Raw genomic sequence first — 12,082 nt, forward strand, 5'->3', positions numbered from 1 at the left:
CAGAAAGTTTTGAGCAGTGGTGGTTTGATAGCCAGTGAACAGGAAGAGGTTGAAGATTGCAAACGTAAAGGGGTAGTAAAAGAGAGTTCCTTTTTGGTGATGGAAGAGTTACTTATCTTGACTGTGATGTTGGTTATGTGAATCTACACATGGGGTAAAATTGCATAAAGCTACACATACATTTTATTATACAGTGACAGTTGTATTAAGGCACAGATATTTTGTATTTTTAAAATTTGAGAGTGCTCGCACAAGTCGGGGGGAGGGGCAGAGGGAGAGAGAAAAACAGACTCCCCACTGGGCATGGCGCCTGATGCAGGCCAGTCCCAGGACCTGAAGATCGTGACCTGAGCCAAAGGCAAACGCTTAAACAGCTGAGCCACCCAGACACCCCAAGGTATAGATATTTTGAATCTTTTCTCAAAAATTAGTGAAATTTTAAAAATGAGGATTGTTAGGGCACTTGGGTGACTCAGGTGGGTGGCATCCGACTCTTGCTTTTGCCTTGGGTCATGATCTTACAGTCATGGTATCGAGTCCCACTTTGGGGTCCATACTCTGCACGGAGTCTGCCTGAGGTTTTCATTCTCCTTCTGTCCCTCCCCACTTTCGCTTGCTTTCTATCTCTCTCTGAAGTAAATAAATCTTAAAAAATTAAAATAAAAATACAGAATTTTTTCATATTTAGACTTTCTTTTTCATCATACACTGAAATCCTTTCCCTGGTGATGATTTTTTTATATGATGTTACATGTACATTTTCACTTTGAGGTAGTTTATATTATGGAAATTTAATTTTGTATTTTTAGTATCTCTGCGATGTGTTCTCATGTTTCTGATATGTTCAGATTCCCTCCCCCCAAGTAATTTAGTAGAACTGATAATAGAATTGCTCTTATTGAAGCTCTTGTTTGTCCTATAGTGACCTTCAGGCTTTAACACTCCAGCTTTAGTTAAATTAAGCAGGCACAGACCTTTGCTATGGAAACGATACAGAAACATAACAAACAGCTTGGCTTAGTTTTTTCTCCAAAGCAGAGGGTGGTCTGAAGAGAGGTATACTTACTCTAGATGAAAGTTTTTAGAGAGTAATGTTAGCAGCAATAATTTGTTTATGGCCTATAACATAATGCTCCTCTGAAAATGAAATGGGAAGGCAGTCTAATTTATTTGATGGTCCTTTAAAATCCCTAAGGTACATAGAAGAGCCCCTATTTTTCATATGCATATAATACATATGCTTGGAGCAGATGCTGGCTGAAATATGTGTTATGAAATATATTCCCTTTGAAATCTTATATGCATGATTACCTTCCCGCATCACTGGTTTATTTTACTATCGAAGTATAAAGGACAGGTGGCTTATGTCTTTGCCAAGCTGGTATTAATGTGAGTCATCTAATATGACTAGGATACTTTGGTATATAGTACTTACTGGTACGTTATGTGATATTTGGGTAGCTTAATAGATAGCAATAAAATTTTTATTTGTATTTTCTATTTTAGACTCAACTACTCTGTTTAGAACTACCTACTTCAGTGACTATTATTATTATTATTATTTAAATAATTCTGTTGACTCACCCCATGTGTTATTTTGCTTCACCAAATTGTACTGTCTTACTCCAAAATTCATTCATTTAGCAGTGGTTGACCGTCTGTAACGTGCTAGGTACTGTACTGTGCTCTGGAGATAACAGGATGGACCCTGTCCCCTGCATAGTACTTGGAGGCTAGTGGTAAAGTTGGTATTTCTTCCTCTACTAGGTGAATAGTTGGTTCCATAGAATGATTTGTTCAGTTTGGATTAAACATGGTATTAAACAGGTATAGCAGAAAGGAATAGATAATCACTTATTAGCTATGGGTTTCCAATTTCTTCTTTAGTTATTAACTTAGGTTTTTTTTTTTTAATTTTATTTATTTGTTTGACAGATTACAAGTAGGCAGAGAGGCAGGCAGAGAGAGAGAGAGAAGAGGAAGCAGGCTCCCTGCTAAGCAGGGAGCCTGATGCGTTGCTCGATCCCAGGACCCTGGGACCATGACCTGAGCCGAAGGCAGAGGCACCCACTGAGCCACCCAGGTGCCCCCTTAGATTTTTTTTTCTTATTGTGATCATGTTGGCATTATATTTTTTATGGATTATTTTCAGTTAAAGCTATATAAAATTTATTAACTTATTCTACAAAAATATATGAAAAGAAATTACAACTGAAAATATTGAGGGGTGCCTGGCTGCTCAGTCAGTGTAGTTTGCAACTCCCCCCCCCTTTTTTTTAGAGAGGGGGTGAGAGAGTACACATGTATGTGCACATGCGGGGGAGGGGAAGACCGAGAGGGATTGAGAGAATCTCAAGCAGAAGCCCCACTGAGCCCAGAGCCTGGCACAGGGCTCAGTTGCATGACCCTGAGATAGTGATCTGAGCCAAAATCAAGAGTATGACACTTAACTGACTGAGACCCACAGGTGCCCCAGAGTGTGCAACTCTTAAACTTGGGGTTGTAGGTTTGAGTCCTATGTTGGGTGTAGAGATTACTTTAAAATAAAATCTTAAAAAAAGAGAGAATATTGATAGATTTTTTGACTATATAAATACAGAAAACTGCAGCTTCCAGTTAAATATAGTAAATAGCACACATGTGTTTTACTTTCATTAGAACTTAGGCAGCTGCAACTTAAGCCTGTTGGACAGAGAAAGAATCAATAACAAACACAACTCTTTTTACACCAAGGAACCCTGGAAAGACTCAGGAATTTGAGGCAGTGAGTGTCTCTGAAAGTAGGATGCAAGGTGGAGCTGACAGCAAAAGGATTGTTTGAAAGTCTGCAGAGGTAGTTAGAGTTCCCGGATTTTTCTCTTATGTGGCATAGCTGTGTGATAACCACTGTCTCACCCTGTGAGAATATTGCAGATTTACTCTTCAGAGGGAATAAAATAAAGATTCTAGGTTCTAGAATTACTGAAGGCAGAGCTTGAGGATCTGTACAGAAAATGGAGTGGAGGCATAATGAAAGTCTGCATACTAAATAGGGAGACTGTTGACCCCCCTTTCTTAACTCTCAAAATGTTTAGAACAAGTTTATGTTTCCTAGACAGAAAATTGCAAGATTTGCTTTTAGACAGATATGTAAAAAAAAAAAATACTTATGTGCCTCTTGACTACAGATATTCTAGACTAATGATCATATCCAACTCCACTTTATTTTAAACATATTTTGTAATAGAATTTTATTAAACTGAAATGGAAATGCAAAGATTATTTAATCAACTTGCTTGTGCAAATTTAAGAATATAAAAATAATGCTATAATATTACAAGGAAGTAAATGTAGAAAACTAAATTATAACAAAATAGTTGTGTTTCAAAATGAAAAAGCTTGGTATTGACTATAGAAGACAATGAAGTAGTTAGATGTTTTTACCTGCAGTATCACTGCAAGTGTTCTGGATACAAAAGCAGGTATATTGATCATCAACCTAAATTCCATTAACAAGTGGCATTACTGGCAATAACATGATTTTCTGAAATGATGAGCTCTTACTAAAGTTTTCTTCAGTTTATATGGTAGTCACATTCATTAGACATTCATGTGTTAAAGCTTTAACAGTTTTGGGGCGCCTGGGTGGCTTAGTCGATTAGCATCTACCTTCGGCTCAGGATCGAGCCCCGCGTTAGACTCCTTGCTCGGCTGAGAGCCTGCTTCTCCCTCTCACTCTGCCACTCCCCATGCTTGCCCTTTCCCTCTCTCACTCTGAGACAAAGAAATAAAACCTTAAAAAAAAAAGCTGCAATTTTTTGGTATTTATATATACTAGGGAGTTGGATTCTAAGTTCATAAACTTCTATATACGTAAATGTTTGTAGGACGTTCTGAAGTTCTGTGCAATATCAGCTGGTTCTGTGCTTGAAAGAACTGATTATCCCATGCATTGATAGGAATTTCAGTCTCTGGCCCCTTGTCATAAAATGCCCATAGTGTACCTCGCTTTGCTTGTTGCGATGCTCATGCATTTATATATTGTCTGTGACTGTTTTTATGCAGTGGTGGCAGAGCAGTTAAGATAGAGAACATAGGTGGTACTCTCATCACCTCACACTTTGCTCAGGATGTTGCAAATCTTAAAACTCAATAGTGTCTCAAGTCCTCAGAGTATGGCTGTACTGGAACTTCTACAATGCATACTTCTGTCAAAACAAAAAAAAATGGATTTCAAAGGTCATCCTTTTAAGGCACAGTGGACTGTATTATTTTGTTATCAAAATAGATAGCAAAGCATTGTGTTTATCATTCAGTCAATGTTAAGGTTGGTCTAAAAGGATGTATAGGGTCACCTGGGTGGCTTGGTGGGTTGAGCCTCTGCCCTCGGCTCAGGTCGTGTTCTCAGGGTCCTGGGATCGAGCCCCACATCAGGCTCTCTGCTCAGCGGGGAGCCTGCTTCTTCCTCTCTCTCTGCCTGCCTCTTTGTCTACTTGTGATCTCTCTCTTTGTCAAATAAATAAATAAAATTAAAAAAATAATAATAATAAATAAATAAAAGGATGTACATCTTTTTATATAGTCTTGCATTTCCATCTATCTTTGTCATTGTTACTTTGAAACCACCATGACCAACAGTGAAAACATTACCTCCTCTGTCTCCAGAACTGTTCTAAATCTCAATAAAGTGACTTCTTCACTTTACTTGCTAGTGATACCACCATTCTATTGGATTCTGAATCTCAGAACTTTTTTTTTAAAGATTTATAAGAGTGTGTGCCTGAGGGGGAGGGAGGGGCGGAGGGAGGGGCAGAGGGAGGGGCAGAGGGAGAGGACAAGGGAGAAGCAGACTTCTCACTGAGCAGGGAGCCCAACATGTGGCTTGATCCCAGGACCCTGAGATCATGACTTGAGCTGAAGGCAGATGCTTCACTGACTGAGCCACCCAGGCGCCCCTGAATCTCAGAACTTCTTACTTCTTTTTTCTTTTCTTTCATTCTGTATATAGTCAGTTAGAGAAATCTCTATAGGGAAGGATTTATTGCATTCATCCCTCTCTGTTTCTATTTTCTGTTTATGTTTTTACTTCCATTCTAATTTAAATTTTCAGTACACATGATGTTAGTACTTATTGCATTGGCCTCTTAGCTGATTTCCATGATTCTGTCTTTTCCTTCCTTCAGAGAGCCTTCATTGATTTTTATCATATTCTTCCCAACATCCTTTTTATTATAAATAAATTTCTGCCTTTTAAAGTCTTCACTGACTTCTTTAAATAAAATCTTAAAAAAAAATAATAAAATTCAGGGGCGCCTGGGTGGCTCAGTGGGTTAAGCCGCTGCCTCCGGCTCAGGTCATGATCTCAGGGTCCTGGGATTGAGCCCCGCATTGGGCTCTCTGCTCAGCAGGAAGCCTGCTTCCGCATCTCTCTGCCTGCCTCTCTGCCTACTTGTGATTTCTCTCTCTGTGTGTCAAATAATTAAATAAAATCTTTAAAATTAAATTAAAAAGTCCTCACTAATTTCTTAAAGTTTAATACATGCCACTTTGTTCTTTATTTTGTTGTCATCTATATAGTATTGGCTGAAGCAGTGATATTCAATATGGATATTTCCATAATGGATCTTCAGTTAAAAGAGGAAGGGGTAGAGGTAGAAGACAAAGTTTCTGCCTTTTTGGAACTTAAACGGTACTGAGGAAAACAGATAATAAATCTAGAGCACACTTTGTAAAAAAAGATTTATTTGCGAGAGAGAGAGCGCGCGCAAGTGAGCAAGCACACACACATGCCTAGTGAGGGGCGGAGCTGAGGGAGAGGGAGGGAGAGAATCTCAAGCAGACTCCCTGCAGAGCTGGGAGTCTGACCTGGGACTTGATCTCACAACCCTGAGATCATGACCTGAGCAGAAATTAACAGTCACATACTTAACCAACTGAGCCACCCAGGTGCTCCTATAACATACTTTTTGTAGTGATCCATACTATGAAAAATAATAAAAAAGGGAAGGGGACAGTGATATAGTATTTTAGGTAAGGTGGTCTTCTTTGAGGAGCTGACCTTTGACTATGGAACTGAAGGAGTGAGGTAATATGAAGATCAGAGGAAAGAATGTTCCATAGTGATAAAGTATGAAATATGAAAGCCTTGAGGTGAGGAATAAATGTGGGTTTCGTCAAGCAATAAGGCCAGGATGGTTAGAGCAGACTGTGAAAGGGAAAAGAGTAAGAAGAGAAGGTAAGGCAACAAGTTAGCCAGGGCTCAAATCACATAGGCCTTATAAATCACCACAGGGCATTTGGATTTAGTTGAGTGTTGAAAGGAAGCCATTAGAGAGTTCTGAACAGGGCATGAAATTATCTAGTTAAAAGTTTGTTCTGTCTCCTGACAGTAAATAGCCTGTATGAGAGCAAGAGCAAGAACAGGGAGAATGGTTATAAGGCTTTTGTAATGGTCCAGGCTTTAATTGCTTCTCTATAAGTGTTATAGTCCTGAAAACCATCCTAGGTCAATTCTATTACCCCAGAATAGGCAGAAATCTTCATGTCCTTTCCTGGGCTAGAGGATAATCAATTATGATGTTGCTTAGTTACAAATTCCACTACAGATTCATGAATGGACAAGTAGGGGGAGTGAAGTGTTCACCTGAAAGACCTCATAGTAGACTAGAACTCCTACATACTCGAATTCTGACTACATTACATACCTAGAAACACGGATAAGACTGGTAGCTAGTATTTATCACTGCCTACATGGCAACACTGTATTAGGCATTTTATATTTGATATCATGTAGCAGGATAATTTATAAACCATAGTACAGAAAGAGGAGAATTTTTCTTAAAAGGTATTATAAAATCTCTGGCTTCAAGCTACTGTCCAGCCATCCAACCCAGTACTGCTATAGTGAAGGCATCACTGACACTGGGACTCATTACCATAACTTGTGGCAGTGCTAGGGACTGAGCGCTGGAAACTCCACTGCTGCCTTGAAGAGCCCGACACCACCTCCAGTATGTGTATTGAAAAATAGACTTTATGCAACCTACATTATTATGTCTTTCCCTTGCTGGTTTAATGGATTAAAGCAGCCATGGAACAAATCTTTCTCCCAGTTGGTGGCTAAAAGTAGGAGTGGAGATTACTGAGACACATTTTTCTTTCTTTTTTTTTGAACTCTTAGAATGTTTATTAAATCAAAGATTTACAAGGACAGTGATGAATAAAAGTGAAAAATTTCAATCAGGAAACATGAAGTTTCAATGTGTAAGGGTTTATATTCAATTTCATTTTTTTAAAAAAATCTTCCCCTTTAAGATTATATCATAACATGTGAAGCACTGGTGAGGTCTATGTCACCAGAAATTCCCAGTTTGCTGATTTCCTGGAGATTTTTCATCCGATGATTATACTACAACAAGTGAGCATCATTGACCGCAACCTTGAAGTGGTCAGATTCAACCAGCACTTGTATTTTGAATGGTTTACCACTTTCGAATGGGAAAGTCGCCTTTCTTCCTTTCCCCAGATGTTATCCAGCTTTGTATTACAAACAGTGATTCTCTTGTTGTCCTCATTGAAGCGTGGGTTAAAGTGGAAAGCAACATCATTCCCTCTCTTGAAATCTAAAGCAAATCTGTTTGCATTGGGCTTCATTGTGCCCAGAATTGTTATCAGCATGCGAGGCATGACTCCTCCAGGCAAGGGCAGGTCATAAGGTACAGTCAGTGGTCCAGCAGGGATGCCAAAGGCGTCAGCAGCGGGCTGGGCTCCAGGAGCACTTGGCTGTCCAGGAGGCGGGTAGGCCCCAGGCCCACTTGGTTGCCCAGGGTGGGCTCCTGGTGCAGGTGGTCCAGGATAAGCAGGAGCTGTTGGGCCAGGGTAGGCTCCTGGAGGTGCCTGTCCAGGATATAGCCACCAGGAGGGGCCTGTCCAGGGTAGCCACCAGGAGGGGCCTGTCCAGGATAACTGCCAGGAGGGGCCTGTCCAGGGTAGGCACCAGGATAGGAGGCCCCTGGGTAGCCCCCTGCTCCAGCAGGCTGGTTTCCCCATTGACCAGGCCATCCTTGAGGGTTTGGGTTTCCAGACCCAGATAAAGCATCATTAAGTGAAAAATCGTCTGCCATTTTCCCAACGCCTCGGCGCTCGCTTGCTTGCTGCGGGGGCGGCTTCTGGTGAGGTGCTGCGATCCCCGAGACACATCTTTCTGAAACTTGTAAGACCACCAAGTATGAGGAAACCACTATCTCAAAGCCGGGGAATCAGACTAAGGCTACAGCAGCCCAGACATAGCTTAAGAATTTGTTACCTGACAAAAGAAATAGCATGCTTTTTTCTGGAGGTAAATACTTTCCTACTTGAGTCTCTAGAAGTCTCTTGATTACAAAATGTTCAGGATATGGTCAGCAATACACACACAAAAAAGAAAGTGTGATCCACAATAAAAAGAAAAGCAGTTGGTAAGGGCAGGCCCAGACATGGTCTAGATCTCTCTCCATCTTTGTTGGAGTTATCAGAAAGAGTCTTTAATAATAGCCATGATAAAATGCTGAACCATCTAGTAGAAAACATAAGCTACATATGTGAAGAGATAGAGGGATTTTAGTAGAGATAGGAAAAAAAAATTTAATTGAATGGATAAGGACAGAGATACAGTATTTATATTTCTATTTGTAATATAAACAAAAATTCTTAACTAAAAACTAACAAACCATAACCAATAGCACAGTAAAGGGATCATACATCATTGCCAAGTAGAATTTATCCCCAAAATGTAAAAGGTGGCCCAACACAGGAAAATCAATTGATATGATACACCACATTTAACAGAAGGGATAAAAAATATACGATCATTTCAGTTGACACAGAAAAGGCATCTGACAACATTTAATAGCCTTTCATTTAACCCCCCCCCCCCCATACACACAAACTGGGAAAGGGGGAAAATTCCTTACCATGAAAGGTCATTTATGAAAAGCCCACAGCTAAAATCATATTTAATTAATGGCAAAAGCCTGAAAGCTTTCTCCTTAAGATTAGGAAGAAGGATGCTTACTTTCACCACTGCTATTCAGCATTTGTGTTGGGAATTCTAGCCAGAACTATTAGACAATAAAAGAAATAGAAGGTATTTGAATTGGAAAGGAAGAGGTAAGACTGTCTCTATTCATAGATATGTTCCTGTACATAGAAAATCTAAAATCATCCACAAGAAGACCACAGAGCTAGTAAATACAGCACTTCTGGGTGGAAGATCAGCATACGCTCAGCGTTTGTGTCTCTCTGTACCACTGATGAGCAACCTGAAGAGGAAATTTAAAAAAGGGTTTCCATTTACAGTAGCATCTAAAGGAATTAAATACTTAGGAATGAACTGAACCAAGGAGGTGTCAAAATATGTGCACTTTTAAACTATAAAATATTGCTGAAAGAAAAATGTAGATGGAAACATAAAAATAAAATTTAAGCATATGTAAAATAAAAATAGATATCCGTGTTTGTAGATAGGAAGCCTTAACATTATTAAGCCATCAGTACTGCCCAAAGCACTCTATAGATTCAGTGCTATACTTAGACCAAAATTCCAACTGCCTTTTTTGTTGAATGGAAAATCATATTTTTAGATTCATATGGAACTGTGAAAGGTCTCAAATAGGCAAAACAGTCCTGAAAAAGAGTTGGAGGACTTACTTTACTGACTTGTAACTTACTACGAAACTATAGTATTTCAAACACTGTGGTACTGGCATAAAAACAGACCGATGAAATACAAGACAAAGCCCCAAAATAAGCCTTAACATATTTGGTCAGTTCATTTTCTGTAGGATGCCAAGACTATTCAGTGGGGGAAGGGACAATCTTTTCAACAAATGGTGCTGGGAAAACTGGATATCTGCATGCAAAATAATGTAGTTGATCCCTTACCTTACATCACATACAAAAATAAACTCAAAATAGATCAAGGACCTAAATGTGAGACCTAAAACTATAAAACTCTTAGAAGGAACCATTGGGGGAAGCCTTCTTGACATTGGATTTGGAAATGGTGTCTCAAGTATGGCACCAAAAGTATAAGCAGCAAAAGACAAAACAGATAAATTGGAGTCCATCAAATTTAAAAACTTTCACGTATCAAAGGACACTACTAAGAAAGTGAAAAAAACTACAGAATGAGAGAGAATATTTGTAAATCATGTATCTGCAAGGGATCAATTCAGATTATATAAAGAACCCCCAACTCAAAAACATCAAAACAAAAACAGATATACACCAAATGTGCCCCCAAAGAATGTTGAATTTTTGGTTTTTTGTTTAAGCAGTCACTTAACTTGGTGGGAGTCAACCTGTAAAATGTGTCTCTCTCTGGTTGGTGGCAGCTCATAATCTCATTTCAGTTATGTTAGCCTTACATTCCTTGGGATCTGACATGTTCATAGGTGGTTCCCAGGTCAATCAAACGATTGGGCAAAGTTTATATATATAATTTGGAGCTTCCCCTCTCCGGCTGTCTCCTTTCTGGGATTTCCCTCTTATTCTCCAGGAGCTGTGGTTGTCCTGTTCTTCAGGCCCTTCAGACTTTAGATTTTCTTTCCTTTTTTTTTTTTAAAGATTTTATTAATTTTATTTGAGAGAGAAGGAGAACACGAGTTGGGGGAAGAGCAGAGGGAAAGGCAGGTTCCCCACAGAGCAGGGACCCCAACCCACGGCTCTGTCCCAGGACCCTGAGATCTTGACCTGAGCTGAAGACAGACACTTAACAGACAGCCACCCAGGCACCCCAGACTAGATTTTTTGTAGGAGTTTCAGTCACTTTGTAAGGCATGGACTCTGGCCTTCTCTCAGGTTAAAAGCCTTAAAAACAGGAAACACACTTGTCCTTACTCTCTTCTTACATGTGTCAGTTTGCTTCTAGTATATGCTTATGTTGGTTACCCTCCATGCTTTCAAGTCATTCTTTATGTTCCAGGGTTTTTTTTTGTTTTTTTTTTTAATTAATTAATTAATTTGTCAGACAGAGAGCACTAGTAGGCAGAGAGGCAGGCAGGGGCGGGAGGGCGGAGAAGCAGGCTCCCCGCCGAAGCAGAGAGCCCTATGCGGGACTTGATCCCAGGATCCTGGGATCACAGCCTGAGCTGAAGGCAGCGGATTAACCCACTGAGCCACCCAGGCACCCTGTATTTTAGTTTTTAATTGTTATGTGCATGATGATGGGTCATACTGATGCTACTCAGCCGTCAGATTGGATAGGGGAGTCTCCCTAAGTGCCAAATGTATACTTCTTTAGGCTCTGTTTCCTTTATTTTCCTCCGTCTTTGTGGCCATTTTTTTTTTTTTTTTTTTTTTTTTTTAACCTCCAGCACCTCCTGGTCCTCCCTCTGTATACTTACCTTCACCTCAACAATAGTGAAGGAAGAATACCAGAGAATGTCAGGTAGCCCAGCCTGTTAAGTCAGTTGAAATTTTAAGTTGGTAACGTATCTAATAGGCTTTTTGAGATTCTTCTAAAACAAACTGTCTATGATTTTAATAGCCTCTTAGAGGAGCTTCCTGCACACCCAAGTCTTTTAAGTCTGATCTGGATGGTTAATGTTGCCTGACAAAGAGAATCATCATTCCTTTCGGTTCTTCATAGCATTCTGTAAGAAGGCTTTGTAAAATTTGTATTGTTTTAGATATTTATATAGGAAAAAGCCCTCATCCCTTTGTAACATATTCCAACATTTTATAACTCATAAACTTCTGAAATGTGGAAGATTGTTCACTTATTTTTCTTACTGTTATCTTTTTGAAATAACATTTTCTGTATCAATAATATGTTATAAATATAACAGACTTATTCTTCTAAGCTTATTGTAAATACATGGATAATGAATTGCATTTTTCCATTTGTTCTTCCTACTTAGCTCCTGGGCTATAATGAAAAGCCGATAAATCTACAGATGTTTATTGGAACAGCAGATGACCGATATTTACGACCTCATGCATTTTACCAGGTGCATCGAATCACTGGGAAGACTGTTGCTACTGCAAGTCAAGAGATAATAATTGCCAGCACAAAGGTTCTGGAAATTCCCCTTCTTCCTGAAAACAATATGTCAGCCAGGTA

General features: G+C 39.5%; 1 protein-coding gene and 1 pseudogene across 2 annotated transcripts in view; one reads left to right on the forward strand and one right to left on the reverse strand.

The window, feature by feature from the left end:
- NFATC3 (nuclear factor of activated T cells 3) overlaps positions 1-12,082 on the forward strand; it is a 135,436-nt gene that overhangs the window by 59,019 nt on the left and 64,335 nt on the right. For both annotated transcript variants that reach the window (XM_032325751.1, XM_032325750.1), the window contains exon 4: positions 11,880-12,079. In XM_032325751.1, the coding sequence (XP_032181642.1) occupies positions 11,880-12,079 (200 nt within the window). The remainder of the gene's footprint in view (positions 1-11,879; positions 12,080-12,082) is intronic.
- LOC116579865 lies at positions 7,278-8,607 on the reverse strand (annotated as a pseudogene).

This window comes from Mustela erminea, chromosome 19 (assembly GCF_009829155.1).
Source record: "Mustela erminea isolate mMusErm1 chromosome 19, mMusErm1.Pri, whole genome shotgun sequence".
In the NCBI taxonomy this organism is placed as follows: domain Eukaryota; kingdom Metazoa; phylum Chordata; class Mammalia; order Carnivora; family Mustelidae; genus Mustela; species Mustela erminea.